The sequence below is a fragment of the Alexandromys fortis genome, unplaced genomic scaffold (assembly GCF_014885135.2).
Source record: "Alexandromys fortis isolate MF-2015 unplaced genomic scaffold, M_Fortis_MF-2015_v1.1 scaffold_90, whole genome shotgun sequence".
Classification (NCBI taxonomy): Eukaryota; Metazoa; Chordata; class Mammalia; order Rodentia; family Cricetidae; genus Alexandromys; species Alexandromys fortis.
Genome location: NW_026067985.1, coordinates 966681 through 990264, shown reverse-complemented (window position 1 = coordinate 990264; position 23584 = coordinate 966681). Strand labels below are relative to the sequence as shown.

Sequence of the window (23584 nt, the reverse complement as noted above, 5' to 3'; positions counted from 1 at the left end):
CTCTCTCTCTCTCTCTCTCTCTCTCTCTCTCTCTCTCTCTCATCTGCCCCTATATGTTCTCTCTCTGTAGGTCAAACGTCAACACAGGTACCTTCCTCAATCACTTCTCTACCTTTTTTTTTTTTTTTTTTGAGACAGAGTCTCTCACTGAACCTGGGCTCCTTATTCAGTCAGGCTGACTGGCCATTGAGCTCCAGGGATCCTCCTGTGACCACCTCCCCACAAGTGGGATTGAGGGCAAACCCCAGCACACCTGGATTCTGGGTGCCATGGGTTCTGGAGATCTGAACTCAGGTCCTCATGCATGGGCAGCGGGCACTTTATGGAATGGGCCACTTCCAGGGCCCCCAGATCTTTCTCTGATAACTTTTATCATCTGGATGGGTGCTTTCAGGCAGCCTGCAGCGTGAAGGGTGGGGTAGGATAGGATCCAGCTGGCCCGGGTTCCAAGGCTATATGCCTCCTCTTCCTTGTGTTCCCCCCCCATCAAACCCTTCCCCTTCCCTCATCTGTCTCAGCTGTTGAAGGTTGTTCTTTTGGCAACAGCTCTCCATCAATGAGAGAGAAGTGAGCAACCCCATTTCCTGAGGGCGAAACACAGACCAACTTGACACCAGGTGGTTTCCAGGACAGCTCATGAGCATGGGAGTTCCAGTGGGGAGCCCGTGCCAAAAATCAGTTGCTAGTTTTACATATCCTGTGGTCACAGTTGCTGAAATGACAGATAGAAAGGGCTGGAACAAGCAGACACAGAGAGAACTGGGTCTGATGGAAATGACTGAACAAGTAAGGCAGGTCGCCGATTGATGGCTCAACTTCCAGCTTGACCCACTACATGGCAAGAGAATTAGAAATCACATCTTGAGCCCCTTGATCAAATGTGTGTGTACAAGCACACACATGCGCACACACACACAAGCACACAGTTACACATGCACGAATACACCCGAACACATGCACAAGCACACAGATACACATGCATGCACACACACACACACACACGGTGGATGTAGACACACACACTCTCTCTTTTTCTCTCTGTTTCTCTTTCCCGCTCAGTGCATTTTGTGATTCAAAATAAAATGAAATCATTGATGAGATTCTGGAAGAGAAGAAAAGGGAAAGTTAGTTATATTTAGAACATGGTCATTCAAAAAGGGTGAGGAACCAAAAAACAGAGAAAGGGATGGAGATCCCATAGTCTTGAAGTCTAAACTTTGGTCTAAAAACTGTGGGCTATGAAATCAGTTTAACTTAAAAAATATTATTTTATTCATATGGGTATTTTCCATGCACATGGAAAATGTGCTATGTACATTCAGTGGCCACGGAGGCCAGAAGAGGGTGTCAGATCCCCTGGAACTGGAGTTACAGATGGTTGTGAGATGCCACGGGGGTGCTGGTAATCTGGTAATTGCATCCAGGTCTTCTGGAAGAGCAAGCGCTCTTAATTGTTGAGCCAACTCTGCAGCCCCAGGAATATTTAAATTCAATATTTGCAAAATGGATTTTTAAATTGGCCCTTGCTATAGTTCTAGGGTCGGAGGAGTCTGTGCCAAAATCCCGTTTAAGCAGAGATGGATACAACTACCCGAGGCTCCCAGACAGCCAAGTTCAGAGTCACATTCCATGCTGATGGTAACTTTGCCTCAGACGTAGCAACAGCCATTCTGAAGCCCTCTCTGAGAGCTACAGGTGAAGGCCAGGTCATCAAAGGGTCTTAGCATTGCCTACCTCTCCCATCTTTCCTACAAGGCCATCATGGATTAGAGAGGTCAGGAGGCAATGGCTTGCTCTAGCCTCAGCACTTTCTGTGCCGAGGACCGAATTCAGGGCCTTGCACGCAATAAACCCATGTTCTACTGCTGAGCCTGATTCTTCTTGATGCGTCTTAGCATTCAGCACCTGTCTCCTGCCACACTGAACTCCAACCCTCCTTGGCAGTGGCAGCCTCTTGACTTACGTACGCTGACTGCAGCCTCTTCTCCTCTGGAGCCTTCTCCAGGCAGTCCCACACAGAGCCTTGGCGAGCACAACCAGACAAGATCACTGCACATGCGGGAACTCCCCAGGTTTCTATCACTGTGGAAGAAGGTCCGGGAGACCTCTTACCACTGACTTCACACCCTTCCCATCTGGCCCGGCTACCCCTGGCTTTGTTCATTTGTTCATGGTAAAAGAGGCACTCTGTATGCTTTTTCTTTTTTGTAGCCTTGGAACGTGTGTCCAGTTTGCCTCTGATCATTCCCCTCTCTCCCCTTGCATTCCTTAATAGTCTTTCCCTGATGGGAAGCTCACAGGAGCAGGCGTCGGATATTAAAGGAGAGGCAGGTGGGGAAAGGGCAGGTGTTTGAGAGCTAGGACTGCCACCGCCGGTCCAGGTCAAGCAGGTCTCTTTCCATTCAGGTGTCAGATGGGAGAGAGGAAAAGGGAGGGGGCGAGGAGGGAGGGGGGACTAATGGTAGTGGCTTGTCCTGTTGGAGCCTAAGATCTCTCAGCCTAAGAACCATAGGTCTCTGTGGTCACAGGAGTTGTGTTGAGGAAATGGGAGAAGGCTAGACCTTCTTGGTGATTATCCAGCTCTTCGTAGGTGGCTTTAGGGACAGTGATGGAGGAAGCAAAGTGGCTGATGTTGCAGAGTTTCAAGGTCAGTCAAAGCTGGGGTTATCCCTTGCTCTGTGTCATTTGTAAGAATTACTTGGTTGGGAGGTGGTGACGCACGCCTTTAATCCCAGCACTCGGGAGGCAGAGGTAGACTGATTTCTGTGAGTTTGAGGCCAGCCTGGTCTATGAAGCCAGTTTCAGGACAGCCAGAGCTACGCAGAGAAACCCTATCTCAAAAACAAAAAATGAAAAACAAACAAACAAAAAAAAAGCATTACTTGAGAAAATGCCGGCAGGGAACCTGGGTCCTGATTCAGGGAAACTGTTCCTGGGACTCTCAGTTCTGACTTTATTCAGAATTTATTTTGGGCTGTTGTCTCAAGCCCCAGGTTGCTGTAGGTAGTGACAAGCAGGAACCGCAGCTCTTGGAGTCAGCTGTGATAAAAGCTGGCTCACTGTTAATCTTGTAATTCTGTTTCCTGTCCCTCACACACTCGGTGACAGCTGATGGAGGAGGAGGAGGAGGGATGGAATCTGGAAGAGAGAGAGGGGCAGGCTCTGGAGGCTTTTAGGGCGGCTTGGCCAAGACCTGGACACGGTCCCGCTCTAGCTCCGTGCTCTCTCTCTTTCGATTCTGCTATTCTGCGTTTGGGCAAACACGGCCGTGGCTTAGCTATTCTTCAGTATTCATTTACGGTGTCCGGTTACAGGAGCTGTCACTGCTTATAATAAACACGGGAGAGCTGGGGGGGGGGGAATTAGACCACGTAAAAGGCCCATTTCCAGCTTCCCGTGACAGTGTGCACGCACCCAGGTTGTTAGGGAAAGGTGGGGACTGCCGTAAAAACAGCTTCTCGCGGTCAGTGTTCCTCAAAGTTCTGAGAGACAAGTGACGGGGGGGGGGGGGGGGGGGGGGGGGGAGGGAGGGAGGGAGGGAGGGAGGAAGCAGCAGGCAGGACGGCTCCCAGCGGAGTGAAGGAAATGACTGACACTTGCAATGGGGTTGACATCCAGAATAGGTAATGCTGAGTAGATGCTGCTGCCGAGATAACACAAAGACAGCAGAAACCGTGCACCTGCACCTGCGTGCACACCAGCTCAGCCGCTAGGGAGGACTGGAACTCCTCTGTGGCCATTGACAACCCTACACCCTGCCCTTCGCTGATGTCCCTGCCTTGAACTTGGCTTCGGTGTCTATGAAGTATATAGACAGCTTGAAGACACCTGGGAATTGCAGGCGATCAGGGCCCTTGAGGTAATGAGATGTTCTAACTCAGCCTTCCAGCATTGCCACAAATCCCCGAGATGATCGCCTTCATAAGAGAAAAACTTAATTTGGGTCACAATTTCAGACATTCTGATCCACAGTGGGCGGGTGCATGGTTCCATGGCAAGGCAGAAGCCCAGGGCAGAAGAGAGCAGCAGATCCAGAGACTCACCTTGTAGCAAGTGTGAAAGGGGGTGCGTGGGGGGGCATCTTCCAAGATCCCTGAGGAGGGCAGACCTCTGACTCGCCTGCTATATTTTATTTCATGTGTATGATTATTTGCAAATCTGTGTACCACTTAGGTATTAATGCTCTCAGAAGCCAGAAAAGGGCACTGGAACTGGAGTTACAGATGGCTGTGAGCTGCCTTGTGGGGTGCTGGGAATGGAACCCGGGTCCCCTGGAAGGGCAGCCAGTGCTCTTAGCTGCTGAGCCATCTCTCTCTCCAGCTACAGGTCCCTCTCAAGTCTTTGGAAGAGACTTACCTACAGGATAACTCTTGATGTCAAATAGACGAATCCCAAACTGTCCTAGATGGACTGGGATGTCCTGTCCCGAGCTTATTCTGTCCGTTCTTTGTGTGTGACTATCTGAGCCAGAAAAAGTGGAACACAGGGTCACCCCCACATTCCCCTAAATGCATCTCTAGGCTGCATACAGGAGAAAAGGGTGTGGGGCGACCTCAGTTCTTCCAGTTCTTCCACAGAGGACCTCGGGGCGGTTGAAGGATCGTAGAGTTCCATATGTCGCAGAGTTCAGTGAAACCCGTCTATGATCCACACTTGCAGCGGACGCTGATCAGGCCACAGGCTGCTTGGATTTCTTGATCTGGGTGGGGCTGGGAGCCTAGGGCTGTGGCTTAAGGGAAGAAAGGTAGGTTCTCAGGACGTCCCCTCACGGTCTGCATTCCGTGCTGCCAGTGCACTGGAACGCGCACACAGCTTCTCCAACACGGGCTCTGGCTATAGGAGGAGGTTCTTCGTGTCCTTCATTGGCCACAATCACACAGGTGACTGAAATGCAGAGCCCTCTTTATGAGCAAGGAGGTCCTGGGGGTGGAGGGGAGTCCCCTCCTATATGATGAGAGGTGTGGAGGGGAGCCCCCTTCTACAGAAGGAGGAATGGGCATTGAATTCAAGGCAGCTGCAGAGGTCCATGGGTGCTCCTTGCAGAATGACCTTGAGCCCTGATGGCTGTTCTGCTACAGATGGTCCAGACTGAATGTCCCTCACCCAAAACGTTTGAGCTCAGAGACCTTTCAGAGTTGGGAGTTCTGTGAATTTTGGATCATTGCATGTACATGGACGATTTCAACTGCATATACGAAGATTCATTTGTGTCTCCGTGCCTTGTACACACAGCCTGAAGGGAATACTATACAGTATTTTTATATTTATTTATTTATTTATTTTTATTGAGATCTACATTTTTCTCTGCTCGCTTCCCTTCCTCTCCCTTCCCCTTCAACCCTCTCCCAAGGTCCCCATACTCCAAATTTACTCAGGAGATCTTGTCTTTTTCTACTTCCCATGTAGATTAGATCTATGTAAGTCTCTCTTAGGGTCCTCATTGTTGTCTAGTTCCTCTGGGATTGTGACTTGTGGGCTGGTTTTCTTTGGTTTATATTTAAAAACTACGTATGAGTGAGTACATGTGATAATTGTCTTTCTGGTTCTGGGTTACCTCACTCAAAATGATGTTTTCTAGCTCCATCCATTTGCCTGCAAAATTCAAGATATTGTTATATTTTTCTGCTGTGTAGTACTCCATTGTATAAATGTACCACATTTTCCTTCACTCAAGAGGCATTTAGGTTGTTTCCCGAAGTTTTTGTTGTTGTTATTGTTGTTTTCAGCACTTGTCAGTTCTTTGGAATATTTTGTTCTTGTTTGCTGGGGACAGACTCCATGGCTTTTGCACATGCCAAATAAGTGATCAATCATTAAGACCCATCCCCAGTCCTACACCTACATTGTTTATTATTATTATTACTATTATTATTATTGCGTGTATGTGTGTATGCATGTGTATGCATGTGTATGTGTGTATGTGTGTGTATATATGTGTGTATGTGTGTGTGTGCATACCATGCATGTTTGTATTGGTGGTAAGAGGACAATTTTGTAGAGCTATCTTTTGCATTTTGCCCTTTTGTGGGTCCTGGGGATGGAACTCAAGTCTCTAAGCTGGTCCAACAAGCGCCTTTCCCTGCTGAGCCTTCTTGCCGGTATTGTACCTGTGCTTTGGATTATAGCAAGCGTGCAGTTTCCCAGTCCGAGGTGGTCTTGCCAGTGCTCAAAAGGCTTCAGGCCTTGGAGCATTTGGATTTGGGGGTGCAGGATATGCAGCTTGTGTTCCCTGGAATCAGCTAATTTTGTGGGTCAACACACTTCGTGGCTGTGATGCCCTCAGAGAGGAGTGATGCTATCTGCGTTTCTTTGTTCTTTTGATAGTAAGGTAGATGTGTCTAGATTTTGAGCTGTCCTCAGCAGACAGCATGGGGGAGTTTGGATCTCAGGACACAGTAGCCAGGTCAGATCCCCCCCCCCCCATCACTCAACAATCTTGGAGGAACTCATCCTGGCTACATTGTACATGATTGTTCATTGTCCTCTGCCTCTGCTCGGCCTTGCTTGTATCACTTTTTCCACTATGTCCTTTCCCCTTCTTAAAGTCAAATGAAAGCAGCTGGTAGTGGTGCAGGACTTTATCTCAGGTGGGTCTCTCTCTCTCTCTCTCTCTCTCTCTCTCTCTCTCTCTCTCTCTCTCTCTCACACACACACACACACACACACACACAGGAGCACATACACACACACTAAATTAAATGAACTCAAGAAAGACCCTGTGTACACTATATACACAGGGAAAAAAATTCAACGATTTTAAGGGACTTGTGGGGCTGGGGCCCTTCCAAAGTTACAGTTCTTCTGTTCCTGCCTCTATCCCTTCTGCTTGTAAATCAAATTTCAGCCCCTGACCACATACATGTCTGGCTTTCTTATGGAAGCCTTAGCGCTCTGGCTTTCCCTTGCATGTGGCTGAAGACCATCCCAAAGTGCGGTGACAGAGAAGTGACTTGAGACTTCTTTGTGTCAGCAATCCAGACTCCTGACTCTGCTGTAATTGTGGATTCTGCCCCTGCTCCACGGGGTGGGGTGGGGGGACCATGTTTATCTCAAACAAGAGGGAGGTTGAGGTTGTAAGTGGAAAGTTCAGCCATTCTTTCCCCTTCCCCCTCCCCCCCCCTTTGTTCTTGTCTTGCCCCCTTTTCTTCCCTCCTAGGAACACCTAGTTCTTACCCCTCTGCAAATTACCACCCGCCTGTGCGGCACCATCACCCTGTGCCATGCTGGCTGCTCAGTGTCTTTCTAGAGCTTATTCCTCGTGCATGCCTGGAACTCTCTATTCCTTGGCCAGCCTGACTCCATGCCTCTTCCTTCAGCCCATGGCAGCCACCACTCTACTCTCCTGCCAGAAGTTGGCCCATTTTAGGACTCTACCTAGGAGTGAGGCCCCACATTCTATCTTCCTGTGTCTGGCTTCTCTCCCTTAGCACAACACCCTTCAGGTTCATTCATGGTGTCTCCAGTGAGAGGAGTTATTCCTTTTTGAGGTTGACTTATCTGCTGTACACACACTCCTCATTCCCTTTATCCATTCACCTGTAGGCATAGGTTGTTTCAATTTCTTGGCTCTGGTGACCAGGACAGTGATGGGCACGGGAATCCAGTCACCAATTCTATCCTTTGTGCATGCAGACCCAGCGAGGGACTGCTGGATCATACAGTACTCCTATTTTTAGCTTTCGAAGGAACTCTGTGATGTTTACCATGATGACTGTGCCAGACCGTATCCCCACCAGCAGTGGAGAGGGTTCCCTTTTCTCCACCTTCTCGCCAACACCTGTTATCTCTTGTCATTTCGATAGCAGCCATCCTAGCAGGTGTGAGGTGACAGCTCCCGGAGAGACCGACCGCCTTGCATTTCCGCTGCGAGTGGTGGAGTTGACCCTTTCCTCCATTCCTATGCCTTGTTGGAGAAATCTCTGCCTAGATCCTTTACACAATTTATATTTTTTATTTAGTTAATTATTTTGGGGGATGCTGGTGGTTCATCTCAGTGCTTTGATCTTGCTAAGCGTGTGACTCACCACTGAGCTACACTCCCAGACTCCCACACCATCATCACCACCATCATCATCACCATCACCATCATCACCACCATCATCATCACCACCACCATCATCACCATTATCATCACCACCACCATCATCACCACCACCATCATCATCATCACCATCATCACCGCCATCTATCTCTTTCCCTCATCTGTTTTGCGGCAGTATTTATCAGTTTTACAAGCAAATTTGCTAGAAAAGAGTTCTCTATGTCTCTCTGGCCGTCTGTGGCTCCGGGATGGGACAAAAGCTTCCTATACCTTCCTGCTCATGTGTCTTCTTTGTCACATCCATGCCCATCTGTCTGTCTGTCCATTCTTCCAGGCCATCTGTCTGGTGCACCTACATAACCATCCACCCATCTACCATCTGTCTCTCCAATGTGTCCACGCCATTCCTCCATCTATCCTTCTCACTATAACATGAAATTTAAACTAAGGCAGAGGAATGAGGCAATTCACCCCAAACCCTTCAGTGTGTGTATCATTAACTAAGATTCAATTTTTGTTCACAGTTCTTTGTTTTCTTTGAGATTTCTAGAGTGAAATGTACGTATTATAAGTTTACCTTCCAGTTCTTGATAAGTGTACATAATTGTAAAATCTAAACCCCTGTCAAAATCTAGAACATCCCCCTTTCCCCTTATTTATTAGCATATATAAGTGTGTGCACATATGTATATATGTCTGTGTATGTATGTGTGCATATGTATGTATATGTGTGTGCATGTGCACATGTGTATGTTTGTGTATGGGTGTGTATACATGTATATGCATTGTGTATGTGTGTACATGTGTATGCATGTGTGTGTGAGTATGTATGTATGTGTGTGTGGCCTCAAAGTTAATGTTAGGTGTCTTCCTAGAATGACATAAGGTCCTTCACTTGAACTCAGAGTTCATTAATTCAGCTGGTCTAGACGCCCAGTTTGCTCCTGGGATCCCCTGTTTCTGCCTCCCTCGCACTGGGATTACAGATGGGATTCTATATGTGAATGCTGAGAATTGAATTCTGGTCCTCAGGCCTTTAGAGCAAGTTGGTTGCCCACTGAGTCATCTCTCCAGCTGGCAAACTTGTCAGTATTTGAGACTGGACTGTTGGGTCTGCATTGCGCAGTGTGCCAGGCGTGAGGGAAGAGTGTCTGATGGACAGCCTGAGCTCTTTAGGGCGCTGCCCCATTCAAGCCCACTGCTGTGCCTTCCGCGGAGCTTCCTCCTTGTGACTCCCAGACGTTCTGCAGGGCGGGCCTTGGTTTTCCCTTCCTGTAAATGGAAGAAAAGAGACAAAGGGACAAAGGGAGACAGGCCCAGTTTGCTCCATGGCTTCAGAGCTGTCAGGAGCACTTGCTAAGACCACCTTTGGAGTGTCAGGCCCCTTTCAGGGAGTGGGGTGCAAACACACACCTTTCTCTAGGAAACCGGCAAACCCGAAGTATCTGATCTCTGAGATGGGGAGGCGGTTCAGAGCCCATTCAGAGCCCCTGCTAGGTGCCAAGCTCTGCTTCAGAATGTGCTGTGCAGGATGGAGTTGTGTATTCCTGTCCTCCTAGCATCCAGAAGGCTGAGACAGGAGGATCGGGAGTTGGGAGCCAATTTGACTGCATAACGAGAGCCTCTAGCTATCCTGCCCCTATAAAAAAATCTCAGCTGGTAGAGTATTTGCTTAGCATTCATAAAGCCTGGGTTCCATCCCCAGCACTACGTTACTACATTAACCAAACCTGATGGGCATGCCTAGCATCTCAGCTCTCAGAAGCAGAAAAAGGAGGATGAAGGTCAGGGCTGGAGAGATGGCTCAGCAGCTAAGAGCACTGGCTGCTCTTCTAGAGGTCCTAGGTTCAATTCTCAGCACCTACATATCGACTCACAACTGTCTATAACTCCAATTTCAGGGGATTCAGTGCCCTCTTCTGAACTCCTTGGGCACCAGGAACACATGTGGTGCACAGACACACATGCAAGAAGAACTCTCATGCACATAAAATAAAACAAATAGACCTAATTTCTAAAATATAAATTTAAAAAATGGGTCTGGAGAGATGACTCAGTGGTTAAGGGCACTAGTTGCTCTTTCAGAGGACCTGGATTTAATTCTCAGAACCCACATAGTGACTGAAAACTATATATAACTCCAGTTCCTGGGGACCCAGTGCCCTTTGCTGGTCTCCATGGAGACCAGGGACACACATGGTACACAGACACACATTCACACAAACCACTCATACACATAAAAAAAACAAAACAAAACAAAAGTTGAAGGCCATCCTCGGCTATGTATTGAGTTTGAGGCCAGCCTGGGTGTTCTCTCTCTCTCCCTTCCTCTTTCTTCCTCCTCTCTTTCTCTGTGCTTAAGTATGGGCATCCACCCATCCACCCAGCCAGGCCAGTATCAGAACCAGGAGCCAATTCTCACCGTTACTCTCTCTAGAGATGTATAATCACATGACCCCATAGCTGCAAAGCAAGGTTGTTCCTAAAGTTGTCTCTAGCATGAGGAGGAGTCCCTGAGAGTCTTGGTCCCTCTCAAACCACACAACCCTAGTGGGAAATTTGCATAAAGTATTTGGGCCTATTCTCCACAGCAAGATCGTTTTCTCTGCCTTTCTGCTGTGAGCCGAGAACCAAATTTATCCGTTATCTGTGCTGATCTGTATGATGCCTGGGCTGTGTGCCACCTGAGGTGTGCCTTCCTGGTTTCCCATGGTGCCCACATAACAACTCCCCCAAGTAGATTAGAAGGTGCGCGCACCAGGAAAGCTCCCTAGGGGCCGTATTTGCCTGGCCCATTTTAATTTGGGTCTCAGATGAAAGTAGGGAGCCCGTAAAGGAATGTGCCCCACAAGAACAGGACTTTTATGGCCCTCACCCCACTTTGGTTGTTTAAAAATGCTGCCAGAAATTGGGTAAGCATCTCCTAGAGAAAACAAAACTGAACAAAAGCCCCCTCCACATCAGCTCTCCGCCACCTGCTCTCGTGAAAAGGTCGATTCAATCGGCTCGGGTGCAGTGGAAAACGGGTTCATTAGCTGGAGGCGAGCTGATGGTGCAGATTGGCCGTCGACTTCAATCTTCCCTTGTAATGTTTTACAACCCAGACCTAGTGACAATGGCGTCATTCACTCTGCGCTCACTCGCAGGGAACAGAACGCCAGGGAGCCTGAGTCAGGGAGGGTCTGCTCTGTGGGTTGTGGCACCCAGGGAGAGCCAAGGGACCCGAGATCTGGCTTGGGTCTGGTGCCTCTGAGCAGAGCCCGTTTGGTGGGATTGCCGGAGGATGACAAGGTCAGCAGGGCGTCAGGAACAGTGGGACTTGCCCGATGACCTCAACCCTGCTCTGTGTAGATGGTTCCCAACTCTGTGATCATAAGCCTGTTAGCAGTGCGCCGGCAGAGCCTCCCTGTCACCACAACCAAGTTTGTCCTCAAGAGTTTAGGAGCAGAATGGACTTTGAATGGATCCGCTTGTTGGCTCTTTTAAGCTCTCCGAACTTGAATTTTCCTATCTGTATGGTAGCTCCTAAGTATTTGCACGCAATAAGGAATGGTCTAGGAGCAAATGAGGGAAGACATTGAAGACAGTCAGTACGGTGGCTGGAACATGGGTGAGCGTTCATGAAACACTACCAATCATGGCAGTGATGGCGGCAATGGTGATGACAGTGGTGGTGAAGATGATGGTGATGGTGGTGGTGATGGTGATATTGGCGTTGGTGGTGGTGATGGTGATATTGGCGTTGATGGTGGTGGTGATGGTGGTTATGATGGTGATGTTGATGGTGATAGCAGCGATAACGATGGTAGTGATGCTGATGAAGGTGATGGTGGTGATTATGGTGAAAACCTGCCATCCATGGTTGCCTTACACACACATACCCCTTTTCAACATTTACTCTACTGTGATGCTCTGGCTTCTTCATGGGTGTCCTTAAGCTTCAGATGAAAACAACTTGTACCTTCCCGTCTTTGGCACCAGAGAGACGCTAACAGTTAACCTGTACTGATGGATCCTTTGGTGGGTCCACTGAAGAGCTCCGTGGGGACCACCCTGCTATGGTTTACTTCAGACATTTCCTTTCCTGCGTCTCTCTCCCCTCACTGGCGGGAGGAGGCACACTGCCTTCCCTTACCCACAGCCTGGCACCGTCAGATGGCCTCGGGATGCAGCACCTCATGCACTAAACGAGATGTTCTTGATACACGCTGGGGATGATGTTTGAGGCTCCTTAGAGGGAAACAAGCTATGAGGGACACGTGGTTATTGAGGATAATATCACTTTTCCACTTCTGGAAGTGTTTATAAAACAGGGTTTGGCCTTTCTCGGGGTGAGTAATTCTGCAGTTTGGCAAGGCTGGATGGGAGAATTCCACGGAGCACACTGGTACGATCCCTTGTAAATTCCCTCAGCCAATATTTTTGGAGGCTTATTTTCTTTAATTAAAAAAAAATAACCATCCCCGTTAAACATATAAAACCCCAAAACGGTTTCTCCCTTCCTCCTGGAGTGCTGACAGCCCAGCGCTTGACCTCAGCAGACCCAGGCAGAATTACCGGTGAGAATTGATGGCTTTGGTAGTGTTTTTATTATTTTGCTTTTTCTTTTATTCTTGTTTTTCCATTACATGGTTTGAACCACAAAGCCAGAGCTCTCGAGCTAATGCCATTCTGCTTAGCTTCCTGGCTGACTGATGGCCATGTGGAGCATCCCAGCTGGCATCTGAGATGGCACAGGCCCCCGGGAGAGGCGTAGCCAAGAGACTCTTGGGTGTCATGAGTGGTGGGTGTGTAGTGTCATGGAAACTTGGCAGGCTCTTCATGTCCCTTGCCTGGCCACCATGATGTGTTTCCTCATAACAGACGTAGACAGGGGCAGAGAAGTCTATATCCCTGGTGCATAGAAAGGGACCTTGATCCCAGGCCTCTGTTGTAGACATTGAAAGATGTATTTAGGTAATGGTTGGGCTAGAATTCTGGTTGTGTCTTTTAACAAGTTCTGAGTCTGTGGGCAAGTTGTCTCATCTCTCTGTGCTTCAGCTTCCTAATCTGTAAAATGGGCACAGCAATCATAATACCATAATACCATGAAAAGGGTGCCATAAACTCATGCCTGTGGCATTCTCAAGAATTTTTAAGTAGGGGCTTGCTACTGAGATTGTATAGTGTACGCCTTGTACTTTATTTCATTTTTAATGTATTGCAGTTCAGTTATTAAAACTCAGAGTTTCATACATCCCATGAAAATACCACTGAGCTCTATTCTTAGTCTGTTATCAATTAACTAATTAACAAATTTTGGTGCTGAAAATTGAACCTCAGCTTACTAGGCATGTACTCTACCACTAAGCCACATCTCCAGCAATGTATGTAATGTATGTATGTATTCATATATGATTTTGTGTATCATGCATGTGTGTATGCTATATATTACGACATGTATATGCATGTATGGTGCATGTATGTGTGATATATGTATTATGATGCATGTATGATGGATGGATGGTGGATGTATGTATTGTGGTGTTGGGAATTGAACCAAGAGCTTCATGCATGCTAAGTCTACCTCTGTGCTGTACCTCCAGTCCCAAATGCACACTTTAATTTCCACATGTAAGCGTTTATTTTAGCTGCATGGAAGGAGCTTAGTTGGTACCCCAAGCACTTACGTTCACGCGTGTGTTTGATTGTTCCATAGTGAGACTAAACCGATTTGGGTCAAAAATTACTTTCAAAAACGCCTAAAGAAATATTTGATTCCAAGTTATGACAAAAAAAAGAAAGTTCTGACTCTTCGGATTTCCTGATCCATATGTGTTTTGTATCAGAATATGTTCCTAGTGCCAGCGGTCTCTGGCTGAGTGTTGAAGCCTATAAATTTCATAGAATACTGTGACTAACTTCATAAATCACAGGCTTTAGACAGGAGTCTCATCATGCTGAAATGGCTATCAAGTTATTATCATGGTTATTGTTATCTTGAACTCCGGATCCTCCTGCCTCTACCTCCCAAGTGCTGGGATTAGAGATGCAATCCACTCTGCCCGGTTTATTTGGTGTTGGGGATCAAATGCAGGACTCTGTGCACGCTCAGCAAGCACTTGACCAACCCTACATCCTCAGCTTTGGAGGGACCAGATTCGGAGAGCCTGGGAGGATGCTGAGCAGGAAAGCCTCAGGGTGACTGCCGAGGCTCAGTAGGGTGTGTGTGTGATGCAAGAAGAATCTGGATTTGGTTTGGCCTCATCTTGTTGTGTGATTTCCATCTTCTTTATCTTCCCATCTCTCCCCGTCCTGTGTCTCTTCTCTCTACGTAAAACATTAGCCACAGTGAATGGCACTTGCTGTGTCCTCCTCATCCCTTTGCTCAACAACCCTTTAAACTGGGAATTTTTTTTAAAGTGGGGCATTTTCACTCGTGATCTCTTGAATGTATATTAAAAATTTTAATTATGCATATATGTGTGTGAGAGGGGGATTATGTGCACACAAGCGCAGGTACCTACAAACTCCACAAGAGGGTGTTGGCTCTCCTGGAGCTGGAGTTACAGGTGGTTGTGAGCTGTCCGATATAGGGGGCTGGTAACCAAACTTAACTACTGAGCCATCTGTCCAGCCCCTGAGAACTTCTTTTAATTATTATTATTAGTATGTGTCCCCATGCATATGTACATGTGATATGTATTTGGGGCATGCATGTACCATAGTGTGTCAGAGCACAACATTGTGGAGTTGGTTTTCTCCTTCCATCTTTTCGAGACTTCCAGGGACTGAACTCAGGCCTCTAAGCTTGTGAGCAAGTTCTCTACCAACTGAGTCATCTTTCCTGACTGTGAACTAGGGATGCTTGTTGCCCCCAACTTATAGATCGGAAAAAGCAAGACACAGATCAGTTAAGTACAGCAGTGTGACAAAGACAGTGACTTAAAACGAATTCAAAGTCACAACCAGGAATCTGCGCACAGTAGAAAGACCTAAGGCTGTACCTGACTGTCCAGAGTTCTCTGCTCTACTTGAGCAAAGACGTACCCTTTAAAAAAGTATTCAGAGGTTAAGCCTAAATGTCTGGGCAGCCATTCATCTTTTGAATTGGACAATTCAAAGACATGTGGATGAGTTGAAGTAGTTCCGATGCCCGATGTCAGGGCGGGTTTTTAGGTGTCCCCTGGCTGTTTTCAGACCTACTTGCTAAATGCAGGAGATGTGAAAAGTGAGTGCCTGAACATATGGATTCGTGGTATGGGATGCCAGAAGTGTCCCTGGGCCATCTTGATCACCAAAGACCCCTTGGTTTTCATTTGTTGACGTTTCTGGTGGATTTGTTGGCACGTGGCTCAGCAAGGGGGCTCAGCAGCAGAGCACCAATGGACCTAACTTTCTGTCTTCTTCCTTCCAGTAAAGAGTACCCCGTGGTTCCCAGGAGCACAGTGAGGCACAAAGTGGCCTCCAACCACAGTCCTTTCAGCAGTGAGACCCGAGCTCTCTCCACCTCATCCAATTTAGGGTCCCAGTACCAGTGCGAGAATGGTGTCTCGGGCCCCTCCCAGGACCTTCTGCCCCCACCCAACCCGTACCCACTGGCGCAGGAGCACAGCCAAATTTACCACTGCACCAAGAGGAAAGGTGAGTGTGGCAGGCCTGCCAGTGCCCCCTCCTGTATGGCACTCCTCCCCAGGGTGGAGTGCACAGGGCATTCTTCTATTATCATTTTTTCAATAAATAACACAGAAACATAGAAGGGATAGGAGATTCAAACCATGCAGGAAACAAGTAAGAGATTCATTTAGGATGTCTCTCAGTGCAGCCTCCCCTTGAGGAAGATGGAAAATGTCTAGATCTGCTTTATAAAGTATGCATGCACGCATGTGTATATAACATGTGCATACACACATACACATGCACAGAAATACGCAATACTTACATAATATATATACACAGACATGCATACTAATACAAAGACACACATATCATCCCCATTGCACACACATAACACAAACCATACAAACAGCACACATACACCTCCCCTCTCTCACACACACCCTCTCTCTCTCATTTACACCCCTCTCCCACACACATACACAGTCTTTACATCCATGCATCAGGTGTCTCAGGCATGCCATAGTTCCCTTATCAAGTGAGAAATTGATGACTTTTCCCTAAGCTGTCCGAGCCAAGGAGTTTGTGGCAAGAAAGTAAACTCCATCAGCCCCTTCTGGGAGCCAGAGCCATCTACCATCATAGTTAACATGCACTGTGGTTGAGTTTAGCTTATCTGAACATTTGTTTGTTTCTATGTGTTTTGATACAAGACCTCACTCTGTAGCCCAGGCTGGCCTAGAACTTGCAGTCCTCCTGCCTCAGCTTCCTGAGTACTAATCCTCTCTGGGTTTCTCACTTGTAAATGGGACAGGCTTCCCAAAGCTGTGGAGGCCTGGTCAGCACCCAGCAGACTATGGCTATCCCACATAGGTGGCATGGAGCCACTGTGGATACTGAGTCCCTGGAGGATGTGAAGATGCAATCACTGTGAGTCACACAGAGGGGACAGGGTGGCCTTCAACCCATGTTCTTCAGAGTCAGACACAAGGGGTGCAGCCAGACACGAGGGGTGCGGCCCCACCTTTGGGAGTCGGAAGTGTTTTTGTGATGTGGGCTAACTTAACCTTGGTCTCCTCTGATTTAGAAGAGGTCCTGGTGTTATGTGTCTTTTGGGGTTTGATGTGAAGGGACAGTCGGCGTGTGCATATGTTGTGTGCTTGTCTGGGGTAGGCTCCGTCAACGGCAAATGTTTTGTTCTAAAACACCTAAGTCATAGTCTGGCCTGTTGCCACTCTCCCCGCCAGTGCCTGCTGGGCGCCAGCAGAAGTGTAGTGACCTGTTTCTGGACCTTTAGTTAAGCCACTGTCCTCAGGCGCCGCCAGCAAAGCTACTTCTGTAGAAGTTGTAGTAGAATTCTCAGGAGCTGGGCTTCCCGGAGGAAGAAAACATGTTCTGAGTGACTAGCCCAGGCTGCCCCATCCTTGCATTCAGAAAGGATAGTTGTGCTGGCATTGGTCCTTGCCTGGGACTGATGCCTGACTTCCAGATGGACCCTAAACCCATCAAACTCCTTGAATTTCTGAGGCCTGAACAATGTCACCCCAACAGCCCCCAGCCTGGCTCCCCCTCCCCCCCCGGGTGGACTGGATACCAGATGCGGCAAGCTTGTCTGTTCCCTCGGCTTGCAGAGAGGGAAAGAGTATCCAAGGAGGAGTTCCTGTTCAAATATCCTGTCTGGTGTGATGGCTAAAAGGGTCCTCGCTTGTCTCGGTCTCTGAGTAAGTCTTCTCCCAATGTAGGTACGGGGACCTTTACTTAAAGGTGGTAAACGGAGGCACAGAAGAGGGCTGGTGGGTTTTTTTTTCTTCTGAGAGAGGGTCAAACTTCTTATATAGCTCAGGTTGGTCTGAAACTCACTGTGTAGCCCAGGCTGGCCTCAGACTCACTGCGTAGCCCAGGTTGGCTTTGAACTCCCAGTTGCCTGTATCAGCTTCCCAAGTAGTGAGATTGCAGGCAAACTCCACTGCACCTGGCTGGCCAGTGGTTCACGAAGGTGGAATTGGAAGCTAAGTCTGGTTTGCACACCCGATACCCTGTGTCTCTTAGCAGCACACTCTTGTCGGTGTTACCACCAAGCACACTCTCAAAATGTCATCTCCTGAGGGAGACTGCCGTGGAGACTTGGTCATACATAGCGATAGAGAACTCAGCAGGTTTGCGTTAGGGAGCTCTGTCGATTAAATTAATGCCAGACCTAAAAAGAAGAGAGGCTAGGAAGAAGATTGAGAAGAATCAAAGCCCGTTTGGGGTCAATACTCACAGCAGATCCCTTAGCCACGCCTTCTGCATGGATGTGGTGCTGGGAAGGCTGCAAAATGCCAGAGTCAACCTCTCTGCTTAGATGCACTTAGAATCAGCATAGCAGGCTGAAGCAGGGGTCTGCCTGTTGCAGAAAGGGTTGCAACTGCTGTCCACTTACAACCAGGTGACCTTGGGCAAATCGTTCACTTTTCTGGACTTGGAATACCTCTAACGGTGAGTCCTACCAGTTAGGTGGATGAGGGCATGAGAAGAGAATACTTGGGAAGTGCCTGGCCCGCTACCAGCACAGCTGAGCATCTGAAGCGGCAGCCCAGGCTGTCCCCTGACCTTCATATATGAGGGTCTACACGTGTCCCTCATACATGCAAACATGAATGCCACACACACCAGCTTCAGATTGCTAACGGATATCAAGCTGGAAAAACAGACGGGGCGTGGGATCAGGGAGAGTGGAAGGCAGCTAGGAGAAGGGTAAGGGAGGGTGTGGGTGTCCACCCTCTCTGGAGAAGGTTAGAGCATGGGTACCCAGAGCAAAGGAGAGGACTGGAGAGAGAGGCAGGGCCAACTGGGTGCCTCCTAAGCCATTTCTATTACAGACTCAAGTGCTATCTGAACAGGCGTGGGAGGCCGTCAGGGGGTCAGCAGCCTGCAACTGTCCTGGTTAAATGTTGTGTTTGGCAACGTCACTTGGCTGTGATAGGAGGGGACAGGAATGACACCAGACACCTGTTGAGAGGTGACTGTAGGTTGTGAGGCCTGCCATGGTGGCTCAGAGCTGGAGAAGTGAGTGGAACCAGGACCTTGGACTGGCTAGAGATAAAAATGTGAAAATGTGTCCCCCTACTCTGTCCCTTTAGATTGGACACTAAAGCTCAGAAAGATGGAGAAATTTTCCCAAAGTCTCTTAGTCAGTGAGAGGCCTGGCCCGGCATCCCCAGTGAAGCCAGTGGAGCTGGGGTACTAGGGAGTGCAGTATATACTCCGCAGAAAGCCTCTGGTCTTCCCAGAAACTTCTGCCTTCCTTGCCACCTTCTATGCTCCCAACCCCCAAAGGGAGCTTTGGGTGACAGGGAAGCCAATGGGGTCAGAAGGCAATTCATCATCGGTCCCATCGGTCCCGCGGTGTGAGGTGATAAACGAATCAGGGAGGCTTCCTTCCAGTTTGGGACTCCCTAGGAGAGATAACTCTGTGGGTGGTTTCCCCTCTGGCCCCAGCCTGGCCCTGCTATCTGACTTCCCCTCATTGTCTGTCCGCCTTCCAGCCAGCCCAGGAGCCAGGCCCATGCAATGTCAAAGAGCCCCACAGGCCAGGAGCCTATCCTTGTGTTTGGACACGGCTGTCTCCAGCCTATCTCTCTCAATGGATGGAGTCATAAAAGCTGGGAAGGTCTTTTATCAATGCCACTCCATCAAATCCAGGATCTGAAGATCGGAGAGAGCACTTGTCTTTCTTTCCCGTGTACCCTGACTCTCACCATCCTCTAATTAGCAAGCAAAGCGACCCAAATTAAGATGTAGCAAAGACATTCACAGCACTGGCTATCAAAGGGAAGGCCACAGGAGAGATGAGGAGGGCCTACTTGTTTCCCATGCTATGAGGTTTGTAAAGATTTTACACGTGTTTGTTTTGTGTACACGCGCATGTGTGTAAATGTGCGTGGGTGCGCATTTACCACGGTAAGTGTGTAGAGTTCAGAGGACAGCTTGCAGGAGTGGGTTCCAGCCTTACCTCCTGCGGGTCTCAGGAATCGAATTCAGGTTGCCAGGCTTTGCAGCAGGTGCGTTTACGGGCTGAGCCATCATGCCATCCTGATGTTGTGTGTTTTTAAAAGTTTTTAGAGCTTCAGTGTTTTCCCTTAAGTGATATGTTCAGGGCAGCCTGAGCTGGAGAAATGCCCAGTCCTCCTTCCTCTGTCCTGTGCACCAGTATCTAATTCGAAGGTCATATGATGGATGATGAGTGATAAATGGCAGAACTGGGGAGAAGTCAAAGGCGTACTTACTGAGAACGTGGTGTACACTGGGCCCTGTAAACAGAGAGCAGACTGGAGAGCGATCTGTTCTCATGAAACATGAAGCATGAAGCCAGTGGGTAAACTCATGGTGGTGGCTTGGGTTCTGAGTCAAGGTGTTTTGTTTTTACTTGAGATCTACCCATGATGCCATTCCAAGGTCTCCATTTTAACTCAAGTACTGAGAGTTTGGGTCATATATATTCAAAATCTATCATCCATTCATTTATTTCTCCATCTATCCACCCATCCATCCATCCATCCATCCATTAATCCACTCACCAACCTATTCATCCATCCATCCATCCATTCATTAATCTACTCACCAACCTATCCATCCATCCATCCATCCATCCATCCATCCATCCATCCATCCATCCATTAATCCACTCACCAACCTATTCATCCATCCATCCATCCATCCATCCATCCATCCATCTATCTATGTAAGGTGTTGGCTGACCCTATTGAGTTACATTAACAGCAGAAAGTCCAGGGTCACCCATCCTCACTTTTTTGTGACTCAGAAGGTCTGAATGAAGCCATCTTCTGACTCCCTGCAGATCCCTCAGCCAAGAGTTCTATGTGCTGGGTTCCAAGGTCTCTGTCTGTGGAGATGCCACAACATTTCCTTGCATTAACTCAGCCAGCAAGGGATATGACCCACTTGGGAACTGTGACCATATTTGCTCAATGGGATCAGTGACTTGAAAAGTGGCCCTGGGAAGCTTCCAGCTCTGGAATCCACCCAAATTCCTCTGAGTGTTGGATGACCTTCATAGAGCCATCTGCCTAGTATGCTAAGAGAGAAAATTAGAGAAAGGGAGAAGACGTGGCTTATGCAGACGGATAAGGTTTGAAGTAAGAGATTTCGTACTTCAAGTGCTGAGCTGTGTAAGGCAGACAGACAGGAGGCCACACTTGGTATTTCCTTAATTAAACCTAAGGAGGAGTTTGGGGATTGCCCCCATGAACGGTCAGGGACTGAACTTAGAGCAGTTCAGGTCTCCATCCATGGCTACTTGAAACATAACCTTTGGAGCCACGATTGTGCCTTAAAGTCAGGATTCTGAGCTCATCACTAAAACCATTTTATCGCCGATTAAAACAACAACCCCCCCAAACAAACAAACAAACAAACAAAAGCATGTTTCTAGAAAATACTAAAAGAGCAGGGCTTCCTGCAGTACTATACTATATTGGGTGGTCAGATTCAGGAAGAACTTCCCTCTTACTCAAAAGAATTAGCTGAATTCGCAGGGTGGCAAGTGTCCTTGAGCATTCTTGGTGTGCTCTGAAGCAGACTCCTCAGGTCCTCGGCTAGTCCCATTAGAACACTTGACATCTGCTTACAGCTTTTTCCACCGCCAGGGAAGCTAACCTCGACCCAGACAATAAAAGGAACGAAGCCAGGTCTTCGCCCTGGACACACACTGAGACTGCATGCATTGCTTTGACCTGACCTGAAGCCTGGACTCTGCAGTAGAATCCCTTTACAGTGTGATGACGCCTGGGAAGACTTGAGAATCCTCAGGTCCTGTGTTCAGCAGGAACCCGGGTTGGGAGTTTTCCTGAGCATTCTGCACCAGATCTTTCTGGGTCTTAAAGACTGGAATGCATAATTTTACGATTTTCCAAACTGTGTTCCGACCTTTTTCTTATTATTCTTCCTCCCCGTCCCACCCCCTTTTAAACTTGTAATGAATCTGGAAGGGATCAAAAACTTAAAAATGGTTCCTTTTTGCCTTTCTTTTTCTCTTGCCAAGGGTACCCTGCAGCTGTACTTTCTGTTATTGAAAGGGGGAACGCCCTTGTTAATAATAATAATAAAAAATCCAAAGCTATGAGCCCAGCCGGCTACAGTGAGATCTTTGGGTTTAAGGTCTGGTGGGCTGAAGGAAGATTGGGAGGAAGGAATCTAGAGAGGAGGCGGCAGGCATGAAAATGAGCCAAAGGTGGCAATGTCAAGAGTCCAAAAGCCCTAGCTAGTTGAAAGTTTTTTTTAAAAAAGTAAACACTGCAAAACATCTGGATGTCTTCAAACATCTGCGTGGTTGGCATTGTGTACACAGAACACCTGCAGAAGTGACTGCAAGAGTTTCCTTGGGGGGGGGATGTTTTGAATTTTTTTTTTTGGTACCAATGTTTGGGCACCCTATGGTTCCCAGATGTGTTGCAAAATGTCTAGCTAAAAATAAACATACAATGCCGAGAGGCAGGCACAAGCCACACTGCGCAGGGAGGATTCCAAGCTGCCTGCTGGCATCACCTGGGGAATGCAGTGACTTGTGCTGTGTGGCTGAAGCCAGATCTACACTTATCTATCCATTGGAAGGGCTGTTTAATAAACCAACCCATGGGCTTTGCCGGCAAATGGATGCTTACTTTATATCCCAGTCCTTGCTCTGAGTGACAAGATAATTAGCTTTTCTTTAGTCACTGTTCCCAGTTGGAAGGGCATATGTCTGCCTGGGTCATAGCTCCAGCCAGAACACCTGGTACACTGCCTGGCACTTGGCAGAGCTCAGGCAATACCCGCTGGGTTGCCAGATGAATGGCATCAACCATCGGAAAGGTGGAGAGCACAGAGACAGGGTGTCGTAGGGGCAGGAAGTCAGCGCCCGCTTTGATTTCTGTCCCTGTCACTTCTCTGAGGTTCACTTCCTGCTATGAGAAATGGTAGCAAAGACAGACATGTTGAAGGGCTTTGTAAGACAGAGTGGAGTCACATCGCATGTGCGTCGTGAGTAGTTTCTTCCTCGTGGCGTTTAGGCTAACATCTAGCTCCATGACTGCTGACCATGCAAGAAAGATCATGACCAAGACTATTGTACTTCTCAAAGACATTCATGGCTTCCTCCCCTCCCCATCCTTCCTCTCCCTTTGCTCTCCTTTCCCCTCCCCCTTCTCCTTCCTTCCTTCCCCCCTCTCTCCCTCCTTTCGGTAACAAAACAATTGTCACTGATTGAGCCCACCCCAGACAAGCCTACAGCATACACACAAACCTATACCTTCATGACAAACCCCAAAAGACATAATCTACCTGGAGCCTGAAGTACAGTCTCCTCTGAATCAGACAGAGGAGACGGAGGTTAAGTTAGCCCACGTCACAAAAACACTTCCGACTCCCAAAGATGGGCTGCACCCCTGGTGTCTGACCCTGAAGAACATGGGCTGAAGGCCACACTGTCCCCTCTGTGTGACTCACAGTGACTGTATCTTCACACCCTCCAGGGACTCAGTATCCACAGTGACTCCATGCCACCTATGTGGGATAGCCATAGTCTGCTGGGTGCTGACCAGGCCTCCAGGGCTCTGGGAAGCCTGTCCCCATTTACAAGTGAGAAACCCAGAGAGGATTAGCACTCAGGAAGCTGAGGCAGGAGGATTGCAAGTTCTGGGCCAGCCTGGGCTACAGAGGGAGGCCTTGTATCAAAACACATAGTTGTATCAAAACAAACAAATGTTCAGATAAGCTAAACTCAACCACAGTGCATGTTAACTATGATGGTAGATGGCTCTGGCTCCCAGAAGGGGCTGATGGAGTTTACTTTCTTGACACACACCCTTTGACTCCTCACCCTTCTTTTCCTACCCTCCTCATTTCTTACACACACACACACACACACACACACACACACACACACACCACATGATCAAATCTGGAGCA

General features: G+C 48.2%; 1 protein-coding gene across 1 annotated transcript in view; it reads left to right on the top strand.

Moving 5' to 3' along the window:
* Positions 1-23584, top strand: part of Tbx5 (T-box transcription factor 5) — a 44619-nt gene that overhangs the window by 16400 nt on the left and 4635 nt on the right. Inside the window, exon 7 of the mRNA XM_050159043.1 lies at positions 15438-15664. Coding sequence (XP_050015000.1) covers positions 15438-15664 — 227 coding nt within the window. The remainder of the gene's footprint in view (positions 1-15437; positions 15665-23584) is intronic.